This window comes from Epinephelus moara, chromosome 9 (assembly GCF_006386435.1).
Source record: "Epinephelus moara isolate mb chromosome 9, YSFRI_EMoa_1.0, whole genome shotgun sequence".
Taxonomy (NCBI): domain Eukaryota; kingdom Metazoa; phylum Chordata; class Actinopteri; order Perciformes; family Serranidae; genus Epinephelus; species Epinephelus moara.
Genome location: NC_065514.1, coordinates 135,648 through 160,925, shown reverse-complemented (window position 1 = coordinate 160,925; position 25,278 = coordinate 135,648). Strand labels below are relative to the sequence as shown.

Genomic DNA, 25,278 nt, shown 5'->3' with positions numbered 1-25,278 from the left:
AGTCTTTCCATTTCCAACAAGTAACAGCAACTTCTTTTTTCTAATCATACAACTCTTATCATCATCTAAAGTCACTACTTTTAACTTTAAATTGATTTCAACTCAAATTTCAAAGCTCCTCACTTCCTTGTCACCCTTAAAGGATAACCTCGGTATTTTTCAACCTGGGTCCTATTTCCCCATGTGTATGTGTGCGTATGATTCATAGGTACAACTCGTTCTAAAATTGGTTCAGTATTGAGGGAGGCGGATGCAGCTGGGAGCCGCGAAACGAGCTAAAATGGTAACGGGGCAAATGTGTCCCGTATAAGTTTGCGCATTACAAGTGCTTTTTTTCCACCACTGACCGGTTCAGATCGCCAGTGCTATCTCTGTAAATAGCATAATAAGCGTTTCGAACATTGTTTATGTAACATTACCTCCACTGTGTCTGTAGCTCTCTCTACTCGTGGGGCAGCCGTTTTCTTGAGGAAGAGGTGTTTCGGGATTGGATGTCTTCTCTTCTTCGGCTGGAAGTAGTCATCTTGGGAGAAGTGAGCACTGCAGACCCGATGGTCTGCAAGGCGCAGTGTCTGGACAGGAGTGTTAGCATCCATTTGTAGCACAACTAGCCACAACTTAAGCATCTCGCCGTCCGACAAAGGCAGCCTATGAAAGCTGTACGGGGTGTTGCGCGACATCCTGTTCTTGCAATTCGGATAAGCACAAACACGAACCATTGTTTTCAATCGATGCAGTAAAACTCTCAACTGTACTCCGGGACAACCAGCGCCACTCTGAGCGGCGCTCTGCATGGCTCCTCTGTTTTCTTCCGGCAACAAGCAAAGCTCTCGCGAGATGACGTCACACAGCACACAGGAAGTGAAGGGTAAGGGAAACGCTTAGTATGCTATTTACAGAGATAGCACTGGCGATCTGAACCGGTCAGTGGCGAAAAAAAGCACTTTTAATGCACAAACTTATACGGGACGCATTTGCCCCCGTTACCATTTTAGCTTGTTTCGCGGCTGCCGGCTGCATCCGCCTCCCTCAATACTGAACCAATTTTAGAACGAGTTGTACCTATGAATCATATGCACACATACACATGGGGAAATAGGGCCCAGGTTGAAAAATACCGAAGTTATCCTTTAATGTCAGCCTAATCTCAGTTATAAAGGTCTCAGACAGCTTGAAAAGCAGCACCCTCCAGTCAAAGGACCATATTTTCCCATGTTTTTGTGTCTAAGTGACGAACGGGAGCAACGATTTTAGAAATAAGTCCAGTATTGTGAGAGAAACAGGCTGCAGTGTAATCACTTGACGCATGTTTGCATCGTCAGTTTACGTCCACGCAAGTGTTTGTTTTTGTCACTGACAGGCTCAGATTGTTACTCTAAGTGTCTGACAACATTATGAAAGGATGGGATGGTGCTGATGGGATGGCCGTTGCTAGGAGATGAAGAGAGCGGCCAGAAGGAGCATCGTCACAGTGAGGAGAAGGCGATCCCTGGATGGGCTGCTTCCGCTGACGCTCTTCTCCAGCTTGGGAACAAAGGGGTTAAATTCATCAATATCGTCAATTTTTAGGCCTGGTCTAAGCGTGTAGTCTGGTTCTGTAGGCTCTGGCTCAACAAAACCCGAGTGGTTACATTACAGCCTGTTTGTCGCTGCAAGCTGCAGCGTTCTTGAACAGTACTGGAACAATTTTAAAAACTGCTGTTCCCGTTAGTCACTTAGACATAAAAACGTGGAAAAATAGTGTCCAGATTTTTAAATACTGAAGTTACTCTTTAACCCGTCTCCATGACAGACAGGAATAAACGCCAGACCTGTAACAGAGTTAAACATCAGCTCAGTCAGTGTGACCACATCATGGAAAGCAAACCCAGCAGCCTGAGTGACAGCTTATTTGACATACCTTACATTATATCTCACACACACACACACACACACACACACACACACACACACACACACACACACACACACACACACTCAATATCACCTCATCAAACAAAAGGCACATGCACAAAACAATAATAAAGTCTGCTTAGTCCAAACCAACCTGCAGTCAGTCTTCAGCCAGTTCACAGACGTCTTCAGGTCACTGACAGTGCGATGGATCCTTCTCCAGCCTCAGTCCTCCATTAGATCCAATTTGTTCATTATTCGTACAATCCCAGTGAATAATACCATTATACATCCATTTAACAAATCCTGCAGCAGCTGACGACGCCCAAAATGTGAAAAACAGTCCTTTAAATCAGTCCAGTCTCTTGTTTGTCATTTCCCCGAGTAATATGAACACTTGTAGTATTCCAAACGATACAGGCCGACACACCACTGAATCAAAATCCCATTCGCGACTTCTTCTTCTTGGGCTGCGATCCCTGTGATCCCTGTGTCAGCGCCCGTCGACCCTGTGAACCCTGCAGGAGGGACTGAGACTGGGAGAAACCCGTCCAGACGGAGGAGTCCTGGGACGGATCCATCCTGAGGCTCCTCTGAGAGACGGACTGGGAGCCGCGGAGCTGAGAGGAGGACAAGGACAGAGGTGGAGGTGGATGGTGCATGGCGCTGCCCTCTTCCAGGAAGTAACCGTCATGCTGCGAGGGCTCATCCTGGAGACAGACGGGGGAGAAACAGTTAGGGGCCTTTCGTCCTCGTAGTTTAAAGATTTCAGGTACGTACAAAGTACTTGTAACGCCCACCTCTACCTCCCGTTATTTCTGGTCCATGCCCACAAACAACAGGGTTTTAACAGGCCCATACTGCTGTGTTTATGTTGTGTGACATTTGGGGACATTACCTAATAGGACCTTAAGTGTACAGTCACACTGGCGTCACTGTGAGGCTGTAATGTGCCTTGATGAATCAGTAGTGAGTAACTTTTCCATCCTGCTGGCGTCATTTGAAGTGGATACAGAAGCCACGGTGACGGTTTCTAAGAGCAACTAACTTAATGTCTGTCACACTAATCCAAAACATACACTGATTAGAGTTCTTTGTGTCTGTCAACTCACAACAACTTGTACAGCTGCATCCAGCTGATCCACGCTTCTCACCAGAACCACAAAAACGGTACCAAGCATATATGAGCTCAATACAGCTGTAGTGTGAATCAAATTACACAAATAGCAACTTTTAAATCAGCCTATATCTTTGATCATTATGAGGAACGTTAACTGTTACTTTCATAGAACTGTTTGTGGCAGACTGTGGGTACTGATGTCGCTACTTTGAAAGGTTATCGACCGAATAGCGTCGGTACTACAGAGTAGTGTTGCACAGTATACTGGTACCAATGGTACATATGATACCATAATGTTGGAGTACTGTAGGTATTAGCTGAGCTATTGAGTATCTTTGAGCAGTGAAAGTTATTATTTATTTCTTTTTATTTATAGGTTAGATTTGTTTATATACGCTACAGTGATTTGTTTTCCACAGAGCTCTACGGTGCGAGCATTTTACTCGCATTTGTGACTAAAAATAGTTTTGTGCGAGCAAAAGAAATCATTCAGGAGCACACTGTGAGAGTACAGATTTCAACCAGCAGCAGAAACCAAAGGCGAATCCTGCCGGTTGTGGGTTGAACGGGGGTCACAGACAGGCCACCGCAAGATAACGCGGTTTACCGGCGACCGAGAAGCCCTGCTCCAGGTCCAATAATTTCCTCTTAGAAACTGTGTCATAATTACCTGGACAGCCGAGCTGTGGCGGCACACAGGTATGTGACGTGTCAGAGGAGAAACGAGTCGTTCACATTTCTCTCTTTGTACAGGGGTTAAAGCAAGAAAAAAGTTTGTGCCTGAAATGTGGAGCACGGAAGATTTGTGTGCCTGAAATCTGAAATCTTTTCCGGAGCGGGGGGCTTGGTGTTGCGGTCACAAAATGAAGAAATAGAAATGTATGTGTTGCAAAGGAACGTGTTTATTATCAAAGCGAACAAAAAGATTAGAACTTTAGTAGTTACTTTTCAGATTAAACTTTTATAGCATAATGAGTTTATAAATAAAGATTAAACTTTCAGTGGTTACCAGACTTTTTGACTTTTAGCTCCTGCATCTCTTTTTTGCCTTGGTGCTATTTATTATTAGAAGCTAAATCATTTAGGCTGTTTGCAAAATGTGAATTAAAGAGGCAGTTACGTCGAAATTTCGCCTCTGGGCAAGCATGTCATCATTGAAATGGATCATATAACATTGTGGTGGTGACTTTAAAACTTCAGCATAGAGGACTTTTATTGCAACTTTTGTTTCTGTCTGGTTTCTGTTACCTTACCTTCAAAATTACCACTGGCGTACCGGAGCCTCTCCTGCTCGTCTGAGCTCTGTGTCTCAATGTGACATGATGTGAAAGCATGCACAGGCATCAGTGTGTTGTTTTTTTTTTATTTTAAAGATTACTTTTTTGGGCCCTTTGCCTCCAATGGACAGGACAGACCGAAATGGGGTGATAGAGAGAGAGCGGGGGCCAACATCCAGCAAGGGGCCGCAAGCCGGAGACGAACCTGCAACCGCTGCAGCGAGTCCTCACCTCCGCACATGGGGCGCTGGCACTATCCACTACGCTACCGACGCTCCACAGGTGTCAGTGTCGATTGGCTATCACTTGTGCCGTGTAACCAATCAGAGGGGGCTGTAGGCAGGACATTGTTACAAAGCTCAGTGCAGTGGTGACTGTAGGCAGGGAGGGAGAGGCTGTATCAGAGCCAAAGGAGCGAGTTTTAAAATACATTTATTTGATCAGTTATCGATGAAAAAACGTCCGATGCCGATTATGGTAAACAGTAGGTTACTCGCACACTGTGCGCCTAAATCATTTCCCCAGTTCACACATACATATATTTTTAGGGGCAAATGCTAGTGAAATGCTCGCACTGCAGAGCACTTCTGCTCGTGCCGGACAGAAACTTTGCCACGCCGGAAATCCGGCACTGTGCTGGAGAACTTTAACCCCTGTTTGTGGCAGGTAACGGTCCACAAACCTCACCGCACTTTAGGGACTGTTCTTTACTTATGAAGGGACTGTTCTTTACTTGTCAGGGGAGGAGGGTGGCTGGTTGATTCTTATTTTATTTATTTATTTTATTTTGATCCCCCCTATGTTAATCACTGATTGATGCTGTTTTTGAAATATGAATAAGTCAATAAGTAATTTATTCCATTGAAATATCATTGATGTATTATAGAAAAGTGATTTATCTTTTTATAAATGACAAATGACACATCTGCCTCATTTTCGCTGTGGTATCGTGATACTACTCAGAACCGTGATACTTTCACTGGTATCGTACCGTGGGTCCCAATTTTGGTACCGTGACAACACTAATCTGGAGAGTACAGATTCACGTTACTCTGACTTCATGTCACTTAAGCCATGTTTCCGGCTTAAGTGACGGTGTGTTAAATGTTGTAAATTAATAACAATGTTGAAAACTAGAAATTTAGACTTATTTTTTTTATGACTGAAATTACATTGCTGTTGTCACAGAGAAAGTAAAGTACCTTAAAATGGTAGGGTTGGGTAACAGTACCAAATTCCAGGTACTGGTATCAGTTCGATTTCAATTCAATTTTATTTATAAAGCCCGAAATCACAACTCACAATCTACCCCAGAGGGTTTTAAATCATATGATGTCCCTCTGTCCTTTGGACCCTCACAGCAGATAAGGACAAACTCCCCCAAAAAAGGACTTAAATGGGGGAAAGATGGTACAAACCTCAGGAAGAGCAACTGAGGAGGGATCCCTGTTCCAGGAGGGAAAGACCAATGTGACCGAGTTGCAGACTCAGATGACATGTTACTGGACACAACTCCTTCTTCTTACCTGTGGTGCAAACAGAGAGTGGAGGTAGTCCTCAGCTGGACGTCTGCTCCTCCTCTGACTGGCTGGTGTCGGGTCAAGTTTTGGTGTCTGGGTCAGAGCGAGGGTGCGGAAGCTGCTGGGAGTCTGCTGGTCGCTTAGTTTGTCTTTAACAGCTGTGGGGGTCAGTCTGGGGACTGGAGTGTCAGTCTGCAGGGTGGAGGGTGTTGTGGCTCTTGGCGTCCCACTCTCCAAAAAGCCATCCACCTGAGACAGCTTACCTTCTGTGTCTGACCACGCCCCCAGGCTCGCCGCAGAGGACCAGCCCGTCGAATCAGAGAAGTCGTTCAGCTCTGACTGGTAGCTGACGGACGAGGTGAAGCTCCCAGACAGTTCCAGGCGTCGACCGGAGGCTCTCTTCGCCTCCTTCTCCCTCCTCCTCTTCCTCCTCAGAGCCTCCACCTTCTCCTCCCTGTTGAGCCCCAGCTGGTCCTCCCACCACGCCCGCCACACCTCCTCCCCCTGCCAGGAGAGGGTGAGGCGGTGGCTGATCTGATCTGTCCAGGCGTCTGTATACACAATGTTTGGCACCATCACCATGTCCTGAGCACCGAGGGACGCAGAGGTGGCACTGTGAACCAGCAGCGAGCGCTTTGACATGCACGCCCTCAGATCACGCCTCAGGTTCTGCACACGCTCCTCCTCTGCCGAATCTCTCGCTCCATCGTCAGACAGGTGGAGGAGGTCTCCAGTTTCAACTGTGAGGTGCTGAAGGGAGCGTGGGCGGGGCTTCTTCTCACGACTCTTGTGCATCAATTTCTGGAGCCAGTGTTTCCACGTGACAAGAGCGCCGTCGCTGAGCTTCACTGGAGTCGGACTCTCAGAGGAACCCAAACTCCCGGAGCCGCTGACGGGTTCCTCAGGATCATCAGCCACCTTTCCATCTTCCACACCTGTGTCCACTTCACTCGCTTGATCCAGCTCTGGATCATCGTTGACGATCACCTTCAGGTGCTTCAGGTTTCGAGCTCTCCCTCGGGACTCTGAGTCCTCAGAGGAAGAGTCAGGGTAGGCGTCCTGCACTCGTTGTTCCCTCTCAGGTGTTTCAGCCACAAGCCTCAGCGCAGTCGGAGCCTGAGTCGGCCCGATGACGCCCTCATCGCTCGACGTGTCCGATACAACCATCTGAGAATGCGGCTGATGCTGTTTGGCTGTTTTTCTCCCTGAAGTCGTGGCTTCTCTCAGAGCTGGCTGTGGCAGCGGTGCGTCGTCTGCAGCGGGAGGTCGGGAGGTGTCCGGCTGCTCAGGCTCGAGGATCTGGTAGAAAATATCTCCCGCCTCCGTCAGCTGTAGGATACAGATACACTCCTCGCCACCTGCCTCTCTTCCTCCTCTCGTCTGGATACACGTCAGACCTGATGACAAAACAAAACTGTGTCACTCTGCTGTTACAGTGTGTTTTACACATTAAACACACATTAAACATGGCTTAATAGAGACAGTTTCAAACACAAGTACACAAATCAGCTTCACTATAACTCGCAGCATTCACAGACAAACACTTGTCTTTATCTGGACACATTTTCCCCACAAATACAACATGCTAATGCTACTACTATGCTCTAATTGAGACCTCTGAGATTGGACACTTTCACACACAGCTAAAGCTCTTATAAACACACACATACACACACACAGGAACACACACACACACAGTGTCCATACCTGCAGCAGGTGAGGACAATCTGTTGGTTGCGGTGTCCAGGCGGTGCGGGATCTGGACAGGAAGGTGTTTCAGACTGTCTCTGGGTCTGTGCAGCGCCTGAGGAGGACCTCGACTGGAACAGGCCTCCACTCTGCCTCCTGAACACACACACAGATTACAAAGGAACCAATACACTTAAACACTTGTGAGATTTAACAGTAACATGTAGAAAAGTTACGGCGTGATGTTCTCGTACCGTGCCGCCCCTATCGACTGACCTGAGTACTGCAGCAGCATGATTTCCTGAGAGCTCTGGGACCCCAGCAGGATCTTTGTGGTCCTAGCCCCGCCCACTGCAGAGCCAGAGGACGCAGAGCCACGAACAGTGTGACAAAACATGGGCGGCGACTGCATCATGTGATCCCACTTGATCATGGGCATGCAGGGGAAACGCTCATCCATAATGTACGTCGAGTGCTGACAGAGAGACAGAGAGGTTCAAAACTCCTGAAGACTTGTTTTCCTCATACAGACACACCTGTGAGAACCCTGACACCTAGTGGTAAAGGGCAGGTACTGCAGCACTACATTGCAATGGAAATATTCTACTTGTGCAGAATTTAGACACATTTCCCCAAAATCAGTCTGAGATATTTGGTGTTGTTGGAAACTTTAGCATCTCTACTAGAATTTGTAAAATGTTCTGTGGGTTTGAACAAACTCTGGACGAGCTACGTGTTACTGCGTGTAACTCTGTGTTAACACTGAGGTACCTGTGTGGTGATGAGGTGGTGGAACGGGTGGATGTCTCCTAGATATCTGGACAGAATAAGTCTCTCCCCACTGCGACACTCCGGAGTGCTGCTGATACGAAACAGAGTGTGACTCGAGGCAGGACTCACCTGGAGGACAGAGGAGGAAGAGGACGGACCGGATGGGTCAGAGGGGTAAAGTAGAGAGAGATGAGACATGAGCGTCAGAGAGAAAGGAAAAGGCAAGAGAGGAGGGAGGATAAGGAGTTTCACAGTTAGTCTAATGTGATTTTTGCTTTGCGTTACTCACGCAAGTGTGAACGCTACAACATTTTGTGTTGACTTGGTTCATACACGTGAACATCTTGCGTCATATGCGCATGAAATTGCTGAGTTGATGAATGAACTTCCGCTCGTCCCCAGAAGATCTCATTGTTAGTAGGCTATCACTGCGCAAATCGGTCACTCTCGCAAATAAGTGTAGGACACGAAATCGCACTACTCGCTTTATTCGTGCCACTTAATTCATGTCCACCACATCCATCATGCCGCCAGGAAGGAATTTGCTTCTAATCGCGTCCTTACATTGACTTTAAATGTAATTCCCTTGCGTGAATAGTTTTCTTCACGCCCGGTGTGAACACAACGTAACAGATATTTTTGAAAATGGATATCTTTTCCCTCACTCCAAAACCTTGAGAAAACACTGAGACAACCACCTCAGTCTATGGTCTCACCCTGATGTCTGTGAGCTCCACCCCCGTCCTGTCTGCGTACAGCATCACCCTGGGATGGGCGGAGAACTCGCACCATCTCCACGACGACTTGGCATTAAAGTACAGGTTGTCGTCTTCCTCTCGAACCTTCTGCATCCTGATGACACAGAGCGTCACTTTAACTTTCATCAGACTTGATACAGATAAAACTCGTAACTGTGAGAAGAATCAGTGAAACCGTTCTCACCCTCTGCCGACAGTCCACAGATTGGCCGCTCCGCTCTCACTCGCCACCAGAACTTCACCTAAAACATGAGGACTGACACACAGCAGACGTTTCTGTTACAGCTTCACTTCAGAACTTCCTGTCTCCAACCCTCAGGGCTGCAGAGGGAGTTGAACACCTGCTGCGGCAGTGTCGACGCCTACTGATCGCTCACCTGACGCTGATACAGGTCGCCACCTCTCTGGTGTTGACAACTTGCAGCAGACGAGGTTCGTCTCTTTCACTGAACCTCCAAACGCCACACAGGTGATCTGACCGCACTGCAACACAACCTGCAAACAACAGACCAACAAAAACTTTATTCAACGACTGAGATGAGACGTTGACGAGCTAAAAATAGATCTCTGAGAATAAAAACTGTGACGAAATGTTTGTCTTGTTTTCGCTGACGAGATGGAACTATTTCCTTTAAAGAGACAAAATGTTTTGAATATAATGATTTTACTTAGACAAAAACTGGACTAAAATTAAGAATAAAAAACAACTAAAATGTGATTAAAACTAAACACTGATGCTAAATGTAAAATTGCTGCTAAAAGTAACACTAAATAAATAATACTTTCTCGTCCTTACAGTCGTTGAGCAGAGAGACGGCGCTGATCTGTCTGACGGGGCCTTTCAGCTGGAAGCTGAACGGGTCGCTGCTGCCGGCGTCCACACAGGAGGAACCTCCTCTGTGGTGCTGCAGCTCCACTCTGTGGAAGTCTGAGGTACTGCGTTAAGGACCAGAGACACAACGCAGGGGAAACACACCACTCTGCTTCACATCTACCTCACAACTTATTGTTTTGTATCACAAAGGAAATGCATGTTTAGGGACAGTTCACCCCCAGGAAGTAAAAAAAGAAGAAGAGTACACTTGCAAGATAAATGTGACACTTTCTAATGTCACAATGGAGGGACAACTACGCAGGTTGAATTTAGCGCTGCTCATCGTGTGTAGTTTGGTAGAAAGAAAATAGTTCCTACATGAAACTGCTCACAACAAGGTCTGTGGATTATGTTGAGTAATCAGGTCATGATTTCTGGAAAGAGTCATTGATGTTGAGTTTTTCAAATGTATTTTTTTGGCGCTTTGAGCACCACAAGCTGAGAGAAGGCAGACATCTCTATGGTCTCTGTATTCCTGATTTTGGGGTGAACTGTCCCTTTAAACAACCTACTGGTTTTAAATATCTGTCATTATTCGATGTGGTGTGCAGGATACTGAGGCAGTCCAGTCCCTGGTTTCTGGGGTAGAGGAGGCAGCCGCGCTGAGAGTCGCTGCCGCTCTGTGAGAAGGGCACAAAGGCCAAAGCGCCCCCTGTGGCTCCTTCAGAGAACAGCATGCGGTCTCTCTGCTCTGTCAGCTCCTCGTACAGCAGAGGACCCAGCAGCTCAGGAGGCACGGAGGGCACCACGTCCGACAGCAGGGCGCTGTACTTGTCCAGCGTCCCGCAGGAATACGGCTGCGGACATCTGGACAAAAGATGCGACATGCCGAAATAAAAACACCAATCAGACGACAGGAGATTATTCACTGATTGGTCAGGTCCACTCACACTTTAAACTTCAGCGCGTCGAGGAATTTTTTCAGCTTCCACATGTGGATTGAATTCTTGCGATATTTCTGCGTCACAAAAATTCAAAAACACCATAAAGCTGCCAAACTGATGTCGGCAGATTGTTTATTTCATCTGACAAGTATTCAAACATTCATAAACAGTCTTTTCACAGAGACTCTGTTCTTGTATCTCACCTCTCTCCTTCCGTCTTTGAAGCTGAAGTTGCTGCTCAGGATTTCACCCATGCACCCGAAGGCGTCCTGGCAGTGGTCCATGAAGAAGTTCTGCATCTAAATACAAATCATGTTTATAGACTTCACAAGTTGAGAATAGATATGGTTAAAGCTTAACTGGGCCATTTAACTGGCCTACTGTCCTTGTCCCAGTATACAAGCACGGGAGGGGAATCCATTTATTGAGCCAAGTATGTGCGACTCCTCTACGATAGGTGGAGATATGCCCCCTTTCAGCTTGTTAGTATTGGACCTTTTTCCTGTTGACCTATTACGTCACAGACCAAACAATGAACAAACAAGTTAGCTACAGTTAGCTAGCTGCTAACTGGTACCATGGTGGACAACTTTACAGCTCTGTACATTTGGTCCGTCCAAAAAGTCACGGCTCTGGATGTAGATTTCTCCATGTTGTTACCGGCTTCTTCTTCTCTTACACATATAATGCTATTGGACTTCAGGGTCAAAGCCCGGGGCGGAAACTGTGGAGCATGCTCAGAGCGCCTCGGTCAAAGCCCGGGGCGGAAACTGTGGAGCATGCTCAGAGCGCCTCGGCCATTTTAGGTCTGATTGACTGTATACATGCAGGAGTCACATAATCTGGGTGTGTTAGTCCGACTTTGAGAAATTTGATTTAGTGCAATTTTAGTCGAACATGTTTACACGTATTTTAAAAGTTTGGTTTCAGTCAGACTAACACAATAAATTGATTTTTTCTAAAGTCATGTAACTGTCCTGACTGTTACCATGGATAAATACTGAGACACAATGATGGATAAGTTTGACCACAAAACGGTGGACTATGTAAGTATGTGATGGTCTGATTACTGTGCTGATTAATTTGGGCTTGTTAAGTGCCAGGGTAGAAATGAACTGTCACACTCACATGTTCTGTGAAGTCCAGTGGATCTGGAGGCGTCGACGGCCAGAGGAAAGCTGGAAAACATGTTTACAAAAATATGTGAAACAAATGCAATCACTAACTGTCACATAATACAGAAAACAAATGGAAAGGTGTATACAGTTTTCATATGTTTGTATGACATTTTAACAGGCTGAATTTTCACTATTCTCCGAGAGGATTTAATAAATATAGAAAAAGAAAACAGCAACAGATTTGTGTGTTATCTCACTGATTCATTAGTCATTTATCTTTACTTAGAGTACAACACATCAGGTGTTTAGTCTCAGCACTGCAGACCGGACCCAGAGGGTGAACAGGGACCGCTGTCTGAGCTGTGAATGACCTGCAGAGAGGTAAAACCAGCTGTCAGGGACTCACAGTTTTTCGGGGACAGGAGAGGAAGCGGTACCGGCTCAGTGTGACGCCACGTCTCCCCTCTGGCCTGATGTCTGGATGTGAATGTCCAGCTGGAGAGAGGACCAGAGCTGCCCTGAAACCACAAATACAATCAATGTTAGACATTATAAAAATGACAGGTTGTGTATTGAGTAGTTGAGTTGAGTATTATTTTACTTGTGTTATCATGCATAACATTATAATTATTTGTTTCTTTTATTGACAGAACTGGGCGTCCAGAAGTTTCAAGTGGTTTTACTTGATTCTTTTCTATTCTCTATTATTTGAGTCCTGAGTGAAAATAAAATTAACTAGGGATGCATGATAACATCGACATGTCATCCCTTTCAGCCAATATTAGCTTTAAAATGAAGCATCAGAACTGGCACAATGACTACACATTTAAAAGTATTTCATATCTCCAGACTCCATCTGCTGGTGGGCCGTCACAAAAAGAGTCCGTGTGTATAATATGGTGTCCAAGTAAGTTGTTTTATATTAGCATATCTGATATCGGCAAAGAATCCAATATCGTGCATCCCTTAAATTAATAATAGCTCATTATTCAATATAAGGAACTGTACTTCATCTATCACACAAAGGAGCTGACTTTAGAATTATTATTTTTTTGTACATCATGACCCTTTCAGAAGCTATGGATATTTTACCTTGAGCCTCCCTGAGTGAATAACCATAATAGAAAATAAAAAATAAAAGTTGAAAATAAAATCCTGGGGTTGAAAAAGTCTCGGTTTTTCACTTCTGTCTTGCATGCAGGTGTGCAGAATTATGTTTATTGATAAATTTATACAGGGTTTGGTGCATATTTTGTGCCAAATTTTAATCTTAAAATCTGACAATATTTTTTTAGGTTTATATAACAGTTTCTGGCGATGATAAATAGTTTTCTGTCAGCATTTTTTAATGACAACATGCCTTACAAACCTGCCGGCAGGAGTGGGGAAAAAGTGGATAAATCGATATCATTATCAGTTATAGGCCAAACAAGTTGTTCTATATTGGAAAAAAAAATCCCATATCATGCATCCCTAAATTTAACAATAGCTTATCATTTAATATAAGGAAGTATATTTCATTTATCAGAGAAAGGGGTGACCTACGAATTTTAATCATGACCCAACCTGAAGCTATAGATATTTTATCTCGAGTCTCCCTGAGTGACTGGTGGAAAATACGTGACCCTTCCTCCACCATGAATAACCATATATTTTAAGAAAAATTAAAAGTTTGAAATAAAATCCTGGGGTTAAAAAAAAAAGCCTTGGTTTGTCACCTCTGTCATGCATGCAGCAGCGCGGAATTTATTCTTATTTATTTATTTATTTTTCAGGCTTTGTCGCAAGTGGTTTATTTCTTGCAAAATTTTAAATAATATATAAAACGTAGTGATTTTGATAACAAATGCCATGGTCACACAAGGGCCATTGGAAAATTTAAAATCAGACTTTTTTTTTAGGTTTATATTCAATCAAATCAAAATTATTTATATAGCAAATTTAAAAACAACCACAGTTGACCAAAGTGCTGTACAAAATAAAAATATAAAACAGAATAAAAGCGGTACAGACAAGTACAAACATGAAGAGATTAGAAAACTGTATAATATTAAAGTATCTTGCTGTAATAAATGGTCTTAATTTGACAAATTTCAGCATAAAATGCCTTCAAACCCGCCAGCAGGTTTATTAAAAATAAAAACAGTCCCTCCACAGTGGTTAAAATAATTGTTTGAAATTGAATTTGTGGTTAATAACTGCACATTAGGTTTAGGTTTTAACAGCAAGCACCATAAATAAATAACTGCGCTTTGATTTTGAGACAGTTTATACATAAATACAGTCATAACTGAAGCTGGCTTGGCTCATCCATGCACTGACATGAGTGTGTGTCGCTGAGTTGACAGCTGACCCACCTGAGGTCTGACTCGGTCGTAGCAGCCCCAGCTCCCGGCGCTGTGCTTTAGGACCGAGTCCGGAGGTCCGCAGTTATAAAACGAGGGAAACAGCTGCTGTGGGAACTGATAATCCATCTTATGTGTCGTTAATGATTATTAAGCAACTGTCCGGGTGTCTACTGATGTGTGTGCTGCTCTTCCTGCGCCCTCTCAGTGTGTCTGGGAACAAGTCTGAACATGTTGTTCCTCGGCTCAGCTAACGTTAGCTCCCCGGCCCCCGCTGTTAGCTAGCACCCATAAACACCTTTCTCCTCTTCCGGTCATCATGACACGCGCTCAGCACCTCGGACTACACCTGTTACACCTTGAAGCAAACAGGGAAGCCAAAAACACACTAAACGGCGGTAAAATTGTCCTAAATCCTCAGTGTGTGGCTAAACACGTGCAGAGTCGCGACCGGAAAACGACAGTCAAGTTCCGCGGGTGAGGAGCTAGCAACAACAACAATAAGACTTCCGGTTGGTCTGCTACTGAAAGTGCAAGAAGATGAATGACAAGCGTCTGTTTTAGCAAAACAACAAAATGACAAGATAAAATATAGGATGACACGACATGTAAAACATGTAAAGAACAAACAAAAGAAGAATAGGCAAGTATATCAGTAATATCGTCTTTCAAACATAGTAATTCGGGCTTTTATTTTGAAGGGAGAAAGGGAAACCGGATGTCTAGTGTGGAAAGCGACGAAGTCGTTTAACAGGGGCGTTTCTAGGATTTGGCCTCTGGGGGGGTCGCTGCTCCTTAGGCACCCAGATAAATAAAATAAAATAACATAAAATAAAATAGAATAGAATAAAATGAAATAAAATGAAATAAAATAAAAACAAAACAAAAAAGTAATAAAATAAAATAATTAAAAAAATAAAATGAAATAAAAAAAATTAAAAAGTAATAGAACAAAATAAATAAAGTAAAATAAATAAAATAGAATAACATAACATAAAATAGAATAGAGTAGAATAGAATGAAATAAAATGAAATAAAAAATGAGAAAGTGATAAAATAAAATAAATAAAGTAAAATGAAATAACAAAATAAAATAAAATAAAAAAAACAATTAAAAAAGATCAAATGAAATAAAAAAATAATAAAAAGTAATAAAACAAAATAAATAAAGTTAAATTAAATGAAATAGAATAACATAACATAAAATAAAATAAAAACAATTAAAAGAGAGAAAAAAATGAAATAAAAAATAAAAAAGGATTAAAATAAAGTAAAATAAAATAAAATAAATTATAGTCAAGCTTGATGAAGATGTGGAAAAAACTAAATAAAACAGACTAAGGGGAGATATGTATATAAATTAATAAGAATAATAAAAAATAAGTTGATAAATAAAAACACCAGGCATAGGCTACAAAAACATCGAAGATCCAACTCAAGGACCATACTTCAAAACAGCAAGAACTGAGAAAAGTCAACACTTAGTATTCTTACAGTCTTGTTACAGACGAAACAAACAGCTTAAAGGATAACTTAGGCATTTTTCAACCTGGACCCTATTTCTCCCTGTAAATTGGTCTAAGAGACTGATGTGAACAACAGTTTTTAAAAGTTGATCCAGTCCAGTAAAGGCATCCTTTAACGTCTGCATGATATGTTGCTGTTATAGTTTAATGGTGCCCGGCAGCATCAGGGAGAAACGTGACAGGACAGGGACGGAAGTTAAGACAGCGAAAGTCCGACTTGTGCAGGCGAGAGGGGTTCAACAAACACCTACTTTCAACCGAGAGAGCGGTGTTCACGTCCTGTAAGATTATAAAGCCAAACCCTGTCGTTGCTTCCTAAACTTTACAACATGTTTTTTGTTGCCTAAACCCAACCACATGCGTTTGTTGTTGAAGAAAAAAATTGGGGTGTTGAACCGACGCAGTGCGTTTATTTGGACAGAGACTGGTTGTAAACGCTAAATTTCCTGTGAGAACAGAAGTGTATTTTGAAAGAAGTGTCTTCCTTATGTCAGTGTGTATGTCTGGGGCGCAAAGTATGCTAATGTATTCGAAGACGAGGTGGGCATAAGTAGAACCAGACACCGTCTTTCTGGTGATTGGCTTGTCTCAGGTCACAGCCAGTGTATTTAGAGCTGAGGAGGCGTTGGCTTGAGGCAGAAGAAAGGTGCATCTCCTGCATCTCTGCACACAGATTGACTGTAGCCTTCGCCATACTGATATTTCTGTTCTTCTGAAGCTGGTAGGGTTGGGCTGCCTGTTCTGTTAACCTTGTTTCCTCCTGTGTGGCTAAGTCAGGGAGGTTTGTAATTGTACTTTGGTTTCTTTTCTTCAGGTTAGATTGGCTGCTTGTTAAAGCTGTGATTTTAAAAATAACTTTTTGTCATATTTGCTGAAACTGTCACTATCCATGGCCTACATGAGACTGATGATCTGTGGAAAGAATCACGTCCCTCTGCCTTCTGGCATTTGCAGGAATCCACCAGCTCGGCAAACTGCATTGCCTATTTCTCACCTCAAATGTTTTCAGAAACATATTTTAGTGCACTGCTTTGCCACCGGGTCACAAACTGTCATAACTCTTTGTAACCATGGAGAAAAATAAAAGTTACTCTGTTTTATATGCTTCATATGTATTTTCATTGCTTTTATTTGGTCTATATATGCTGCTATTGTTTACCAGATTTAAAAAAAAAAATCTTTTTGTCATTAAAATCAATCAATTAATCAATTAATAGAAATAAAACGTATTCCCATGCTTTCTCTCTTTGTTGGACATTTTCTGGCTTGCCTCTCATAATCTGGTTAGGACATTGGCTTTTTCCACAGTCCCTGAAATTGCACGATACAGGCAATCAAGTCACATCAAAGCATTACGTTTGACCACAATTATCAACAGCTATTAAAAAAAATTAGAAACAGTAAAGTAATGTTGTAATGACAGACGATGACAAACACAAACAAGCTAAATTATTTACCAACTGTGTGGCCTGAAAATCCATCAAGCAAGACAAGACATTTGCTCAGTAAACTTTCAAAATAAAAGCAGATTCAGCTGTATCTCACAGTGTTCCTCAGTGGATCGAAGTCATAAAAAAAATAAGAATAAAAATGAAAAATAAAGATTAAAATAAAAAATACACTACTACTACTACTACTAATACTAATACTAATAATAAATAATGATTATCATTATTGCCTTTTAAATTGAATTTTATTTTTGGTGAACTTTCGCATTCAAAAATCAAAAAATAGGTGCAGTATGGAGATAGCTTTGTCTCAATATTATTTGTGTGAGGAGATCAACAATCCGTGTGCAAATGTGTAATCTGTAAATATAAAACAACTTCCACAAATACAGAAAAGTTTTGTAAATGCACAAAACTATTTTGCAAATAAAACAGATATGCAAATACACAAACAAATTAGATACAGACTATGCATAAATGCAAATCTGTAAGCATAAATTTGAGATTCATAAATAAAAACTGGATTCACAAATATCTGTTGGGAAGGGTTAGGAAGATGTTCAAAAATGTTTTTGATTTATTATTAATAATTAAATGTATTCACAGATTTTTTTTGGCATTTGTGAAATATATTTTTGTATTTGCAGGTCTGTTTTAGTTTCTTTTCTTAGTTTTTGTGTGTGTTTGTGGGAGGTGTTTTACACACAATCAAATTGTTCACACAAATAATATTGAGACAAGTCTGTCTCCATAATGTAGAAATGAGGGAATTAAAAAAGATATTTGTGGTTATTTTGTCAGTATAATTACTATAAAAAACACCCATACTCCTACAAATAACGAGGAATATTTAGTGTGCTCTTTCTAGAAAAAGGAATACTGCATGATTTTATTTTGAAGTCCTGAAACCGGAAGCGGCTCTCAGCTATCAGGTGATCAGCTAGCCGAACAGATCGGTTTGTCGGTGAGACAAGAAGCTACAAACAAGCCGAAATTGAGGATAATTTCTGTTTTTATCCGCCACGGAGGGAACCGTCCGTCGACAAGCCTTCTTTCAGAGGGAAATGTTCCAGTAGGACCGCTTGTGGTTCGTATTTAGAGTTTTAATTTCAGTTTTCATCGCTGTGTTTTGGTTCCGTTAGCCGTTACGCTAACCCGGAAGTCGCGACATTGCAGGTATAATTTAGCGTTAGCGTCACACATATCACAGTTAATGTGTCCTCTAACGTCTGATAATGAGACATGGGTAGCTTTTAGGTAAAATGTCGGCAGGGCTATCTGCTGCAGGGTGTCTCCCAGGTGTCAGTGACTGTTGTGCAGCTGAATTAAATGGACGCCCCTTTAAACGTTGCTGTGCAGCCTGCACACCTGCACATAACGCCAAGGTTAATCATCCAGATGTAGCGTGAAAACACACAAACTGATGATGTTTCGATGGCAGAGTGTTTACTGTGTGGTATTTATTTCTGTTAAAGGGTCACTGCTGTTTTCTGTCGCTGTCTTCGTGACAGAGCAGTGACTCGTGACTCACTGACGGTGTAACGTTATTCATTCAGTCTGAAGGTACGACACGACCAATGCGGTAATATAGCGGGTTGACAAGACCTGTAGGTTGTAGTAATGTTAATGTCAGCATGCTGCTATATTATTCTTAACACGTAACAACGGGATAACATGCTAAACGTTAGCGTATTAGCATGCTAGCGTGGCATGCTATGTGTTTAGCATCTTTAGCATGCTTAATTTCTCTCAGTGGTACACACAGTTCCTACAGAGACACAGCTGTGAACATCAAAGCTCCCATTATAGGTTATTTCCCCCCTTAAATAAATGATACAAGCTGCATTTTGTGTTCACTCAGATTTGCTTGAAGATCTGATCCAATGAATTGTGACAAATATGCAATAATATAATGTCTTCATACAGTATATGCAGTGTGCAGGATTATATATGACCAAGATGATGCCAACATGTTAAAGCACACTGTGTATTTTAAACTGTAAATATATCATTTATGATTTTCAGGTGCAGTGGACGTGTTAGTGTTAAAAGATTACCAGAACTATACGGCTGATATTAACTGTTCATCATAGTGACGCAGGCTGTCCCTCCTAGCTCAATAAGATTTTTCTAATACAAAATACATTTTCGAGAGTGATTCGCTGTGCTGAAAGATGTGACCCATCTCTAATTAGAAGTTTAATTGCAAGCAGACAACAATCACAAAAACAACAGTATATTTATATACTTGCAGATACAAAGAATATTGTGTGACTTCAGACCTTCTTTCCTCATTATCCTCTTTTTAAACAGTGTGTATCCTATGAAGTTTCTTTAATATTTTACATTGACAGTATAATCATCATCTCTCTGTGTACCCACCACTGTCTATTACAGTTTAAGGTTGTGCACAGAGCCTACTGGTCTGAAGTGTTCAAGTGATGAGGCTTCGCTTATTCACATGTACTGGACGTGTCCAAGCCTTGAAAAATACTGAAAGGACGTTTTCCAATCCTTATCCTCTATCCTGAACTTTAACCTGCAACCCAACCCCCTGGTCGCCCTCTTTGGCACCACCAGAGAACGTGATGTACACCTGACTCCGAGACAATGCTGCAAACTGTCTTTTGCCTCTCTGCTGGTCAGACGGGCAGCTCTAATCAGATGGAGGGATGCTGCCCTGCCCACCCATGCCCAATGGCTGACGGACATTATGTCCTGCCTTAATCTTGAAAAGATTCGCTACTAAATTAGTAACTCAAATAAAAAATTCCAAAAGGTTTGGGGCCACTTTCTAAAGTACTGTCAGAGCTGCCAGTTAAACTGAGGATTTAATGTTTGTTTCCACTTGGTGCTTTACGTCAGTGTACACTCTGATGAAGTACCCCATCATTCTGACCCTGCCTTATACATAAGCATCTCCCCCTCTCTTTTAATATTGAGCCGGACTTTCACTTCATCTGTCATTTTTTGTAGCACTATTCAGGATATGGTGGACCGTTCTACTGACGATATTGCGGCTGTTATTCGGGGTTAGGGTATGGGGAGGATTGTGATTTGATTTCAAGCTTTGTTCCCCATCATACATATGTCTTAAGGTTAATATCCACTGTGAACATACTTTGTCTAATCCTGTTAAAACTGAATGAAAATATTCTTGATAAGTACATAATTTTTAAGCTGGTTAGGAGACCAGGCATCCTTTAGGGGGTCTATTAAATTGTCAACACCAAAACATGTGGCCGTGACTGTACGTACGTATGGAATCCAGTTTGACCACAGCTCCATAAATCTGTTCATTTGTAGGCGAAGTAGCTTTATCAATTTTTAATGTGAGCATGTACCAGACTTGTGTATTCATGTATAAGTATGTACACCTTACTCGGGGATACTCAACTTGCTTTGCCCGGGGGCCAGGAGGCCAGGGGCCAGTTGCAGCAGTCCCAAGCAGATATGGTGTACGCAATGGTGTTTTGGATTTGAGGACATTTGGGGCTTAGTTTGGACCTGTGTTGGGTTGTCCAGGCTCTGTTTTGATGCTTTTAATGCACTCTGGCATCTCATTTACATTAAAAGCACCAAAAAATTCCCAACGTAAATCAATTTATTTTCACTGTGAATTTGAAAATGGTTCGGGGGCATCCTGGCACTGTACATGGGCCAGATTTGTTTGATCTAAGTTGGGTATCACTGACCTAACTCATGACTTGACTAGCACTTTCCAGAGGTTTTCCAATTTGTATCACACTCATATTTCATAAACACTTTAAGGATTTTTATCTTCTGTATTGTCAGACTTCCCTTAATCAGTACTGTCTGAAACCCAGAGGACTCATCGATCGATCGATCTCTCTCTGTCTGTCAGTCTCATTTTGTCCCTCTCTCTCCTCTCCAGACACATCAGCATAATGTCGGGGAACAACTTGGTTCTACCCATAGTGCTGTGGGGCCGCACGGCTCCCACCCACTGCATCAGCAGTCTGCTGGTGATGGACGACTTCAGCACCATCATCACCGGCTGCCATGACGGTCAGATCTGTCTCTGGGACATGACACCTGAGCTGGAGGTACTGATGATGATGATGATGACGATGATGTTTGTGATTATTTGTCACCCACCACTTTCTTTGTTTCTTATAATCTTGTTAAATCCTGTTCGTCTTTTGTTTTCTGCTCAGATTTGTCCCAGGGCCATGTTGTTTGGTCACACAGCCTCCATCACCTGTCTGTCTAAAGCCAGTGCGTGCAGTGACAAACAGTACATCGTCAGCGCTTCAGAGAGCGGGTGAGTATGTTTTTATCACACACACATCTGTCAGGAATTATGGCTGTTTTCTGAACCGAACTAGACTACTGCTGGTTTAAGAATAGTCACATAAAGAATACTGACTTGTGATTTAAGTACAGATGTAATGATCAAATACACTCACCAGCCACTTTATTAGGTACACCTTACTACTGCCAGGTTGGACCCCCTTTTTAATTCATATATTCAACAAGGTGCTGGAAACATTCCTCAGAGGTTTTGGTCCATATTGACATGATGACATCACACAGTTGCTGCAGATTTGTCAGCTGCACAGGTCGCCTTCCATCTCATAATATAAATGCAGTCGCATGCGATTGGTATGAAGTAGTACACTGACCGATCACAGCAGACTGGGCTTTTTTGGGAGTGGGTGTTAAAGAGACAGGTGCTAAAACAGAGTGTTTCAGACAGAGGGTGAAAGGAAAATAAAGTGTTTGAGCATTAAAGCATCTAAAACATGTTCTAACACAAACCCAAAATATAAGTATGAACGTGAAAATTAGGTCCCCTTGTACTGCAGATAATTTCCTACTCATTTACAATTAACTAACTTCAGTTTATTCGTGTTTCCAGAGAGATGTGTTTATGGGATGTGAACGATGGACGCTGTATCGAGTTCACCAAGCTGGCCTGTGCTCACACTGGCATACAGGTAAGACACACTCACACATATTAAACCTCAAAGCTGGTATTCAGATACACATACCTTGGCTTAGTCTTTCATAAGCACAAAAAAAAGGTCAGTCTCAAATGGTGCCCAAGTACTGTAATATGACATGGTATATTCATCATGATTTATATTTTTACAGCACTAATTCCACCAGTTTAAGAAAGTCACGTCATACTGTCAATATAAATCAACATACCTGCAAATTTTTCAAATTAAAAGTATGGCAGGAAATTGAGTGGTTTTTGCCCTTTGAGAGGCTGGAAGGCTTAAATATGTTGTCTTTCCATTTCCTCTGTGGTTCTCCAGTTCTACCAGTTCACCATCGGCACTGAGAGGGAGGGGCGTCTGCTTTGCAACGGCCACTACCCAGAAATCCTCGTGGTGGACGCCACCAGCCTGGAGGTCCTGTACTCGCTGGTGTCCAAGATCTCTCCTGACTGGATCAGCTCCATGAGCATCATCCGATCCCACCGGACACAAGGTGAGAGACACAGGAGGAGCTGGAAAAGACTTTGGTGATTATAATCCAGCACGGAGCACATGTCCCTGATTTTTCACCTCCTGCTCCATTTACTGGTGTTTCCACCTCTAGCTCTACCTTCAGGTGCAAACTGAGCCCACGTTTGGATGTAAATGATCACATAACACTAACATGAGGCACTAACTTTGACTCGGTGGCTCTCTGTCTGTCTGTCTGTCTGTCTGTCTGTCTGTGTGTCTGTGTGTGTGTAGAGGACACGGTGGTGGCAGTGTCAGTGACAGGGATTTTAAAGGTCTGGATCATCACAGCTGAGGTCAACAAGATGCAGGTACACCGCCTAACGGGTGTTTGTTCATCAAAGAAATACATCAGTCTTGTGTGTCAGCGCAGGCTCTAATTTATTGTGTGTGTGTGTGTGTTCAGGACCTGGACCCTGTCTTTGAGGAAGAGTCCAAACCCATCTACTGTCAGGGCTGTCAGAGTATTTCCTTCTGTACCTTCACTCAGAGCAGCCTGCTGGTCGTCTGCTCCAAGTACTGGAGGGTAAGAACCTGCATTACTAACAACCAGGGACAAAAGCACTGCATGGACCTGAAATTTTGGCCCTAGTCTGACCCTGCCCGAGCTGTACTACATAAATAAATATCTCTTTCTGGTGTGTGTCAGGTGTTTGACGCAGGCGACTACTCGTTGCTCTGCTCGGTGCCCAGTGACAACGACCAGGCCTGGACCGGAGGAGAGTTCATCGCCACAGATAAAGTCATCATCTGGACTGAAGACGGCTGCAGTTACATCTACAAGCTGCCCGCCAGGTAAACCTGTCTCAGACTATGCATTTTGGGTCCTTGAATTTGAAGGAACTGGGCCTGGGAGGGTGCTGAAAAGTCCTTGAATTTATTTTAAAATTGCTGATTCTGAGTCATGCTCAGTTAAAGCCACGGGAGCTGTACAAGCACTGACGTTAAAAGGCGTCCATGATTTTTTCTGACTGTGTTTGTGCTACATATGTACTGGAAAGACTTAGACTTATTGTGTGTGTGTGTGTGTGTTCCTCAGCTGTCTGCCTGCCAGTGAACATTTCCGCAGTGATGTTGGAAAAACCAAAGAAGGCTCCATCCCTCCGCTGGTCTACAGCATCGCTGACCGCTCAGACAAACAGGTCAGTGCTCTGTCCGTCACTCTGTAAACTTTGTGCCTGACAATTATATTAAATAATATTTAAAACATATTGTTGTACAGACTTGGAACTCATGAGAAGCTCAGGACAGTGTTGTACTGTACTCTCTTGCTGCACACTAGAAGAAATTGATTGTGATGTTGCATAGTGTTAGCTGTTTTAGATATTTCTTGTTAAAGCTCTGAGTTTTTGAAGATGGGTTGTGTGAGGTATAGTCAGTGTATTACATACAGTAGATGGCAGTCAGCACACCTCCAGTTTGGAGAAGCAGGCTGGAGTACCACCACAGAAGCTAAACAATGTACTACTGTGGACGGGGGCAGCAGCAAAATGTATTATAGCCACCAGAGAACTGAACTGACATTGAAGCAGTTATCTATGCTCTCTTCAAAGCCAGACCCCTTTGACAAAAACAGCAATTCTACTTCACATAGCACAGGAGCTGCTGGTCTAGGACTGCCTCCATCATTTCGTTTGTTCGGTTATTTTGTGACTTTGGTGAATCCTGACTAACACTTTTAGACACCAAAGTCACAAAATAATATAAACAAACTAACTAATTGAGGCCGAACTAGTGCAACAGCTCACGTGTTCAGCAAGGTAAAATTACTGTTTTTGTCAGTGGGGTCTGGCTTTGAATAGAGCATAGTTTTACTTTTAGGTTAGTTGCCCTTTGGAAAGGGCTGTCTGACGGCAAGATGAAGCATTGAAAACATTCTAAATATAGCGCACACTTGAACTCATATTCAGTCTTTTTGGTGGTAACATACGTTTTGCTGCTGCCCCCGTCCACAGCAGCACATTGCTTACCTTCTGTGGCAGTACTCCAGCCTGCTTCTCCAAACTTGGGTCTTGCCGACTGAAATCTACTGTAGGTAATACACTGACTATGGATAAGTACCTCATACAACCTCACTTCAAGAAATCCAAACTATTCCTTTAAGGATATTTTGGTGTTTTACCTACTTACTTTGGTCTTCACCTCTTAGACGGTTTAAACCCAATTTTCCCTCCATTAGCAGACAGATGCCTCTTCTAATGATTTAGCTTTTTGAAGTACATGTTTTCAGAGATGTTATGATACTTTACTTATGCTAAACAATATGAACATACAGTTTGTTCCACTACATCTTTACTAGTTTTGCTGATATTTACAGGCAAATATAAAACAGTGAAACAGGGGATCTTATTGATATGGAGAATCAACTCTCTTACCAAGCTAGACTAATCTTAACGGTTTTGGCGTGAGATGCAGAGTGTTGGAGATATCAGCTGTAGAGATGTCTGCCTTCTCTCAGCTTGTGGTGCTCAAAGTGCCAATAAAATACATTTAAAAAACATCAATGTCTCTTTCCAGAAATCATGACCTGGTTACTCAAGATAATCCACAGACCTTGTTGTGAACAGTTTCATGTAGG

At 42.7% G+C, this 25,278-nt stretch overlaps 2 protein-coding genes across 6 annotated transcripts in view; one reads left to right on the top strand and one right to left on the bottom strand.

The window, feature by feature from the left end:
- Positions 1-321: 321 nt before the first annotated feature.
- Positions 322-15,097, bottom strand: taf1c (TATA-box binding protein associated factor, RNA polymerase I subunit C). Of its 4 annotated transcripts, none has more exons than XR_007570494.1 (16): positions 14,262-15,097; positions 12,311-12,422; positions 11,915-11,964; positions 10,990-11,085; positions 10,793-10,860; positions 10,459-10,709; positions 9,825-9,956; positions 9,406-9,523; positions 9,213-9,284; positions 8,987-9,122; positions 8,271-8,399; positions 7,776-7,974; positions 7,518-7,655; positions 5,817-7,207; positions 2,048-2,603; positions 322-1,811 (listed from the first exon to the last, which is right to left on the bottom strand). XR_007570494.1 is itself a non-coding variant. In XM_050053533.1 (15 exons), the coding sequence occupies exons 1-15, from the start codon at positions 14,376-14,378 to the stop codon at positions 2,331-2,333; spliced, it is 3,282 nt and encodes a 1,093-aa protein (XP_049909490.1). In that variant the 5' UTR covers positions 14,379-15,097; the 3' UTR covers positions 322-2,330. The 4 variants fall into 4 exon arrangements, 2 of the variants coding, with proteins under 2 accessions (XP_049909490.1, XP_049909491.1); XR_007570496.1 differs by having other exon boundaries at positions 322-1,524; XM_050053533.1 differs by having other exon boundaries at positions 322-2,603.
- Positions 15,098-18,125: 3,028 nt separating this feature from the next.
- LOC126395574 (WD repeat-containing protein 7) overlaps positions 18,126-25,278 on the top strand; it is a 142,566-nt gene continuing 135,413 nt past the window's right edge. Inside the window, exons 1-9 of one of the 2 annotated variants that reach the window (XM_050053146.1) lie at positions 18,126-18,310; positions 21,119-21,290; positions 21,402-21,508; positions 22,106-22,184; positions 22,509-22,683; positions 22,935-23,011; positions 23,107-23,226; positions 23,350-23,495; positions 23,740-23,842. In XM_050053146.1, coding sequence (XP_049909103.1) covers positions 21,132-21,290; positions 21,402-21,508; positions 22,106-22,184; positions 22,509-22,683; positions 22,935-23,011; positions 23,107-23,226; positions 23,350-23,495; positions 23,740-23,842 — 966 coding nt within the window. In that variant the 5' untranslated portion in view covers positions 18,126-18,310; positions 21,119-21,131. The remainder of the gene's footprint in view (positions 18,311-21,118; positions 21,291-21,401; positions 21,509-22,105; positions 22,185-22,508; positions 22,684-22,934; positions 23,012-23,106; positions 23,227-23,349; positions 23,496-23,739; positions 23,843-25,278) is intronic. The other variant, XM_050053147.1, reaches the window with a different exon arrangement.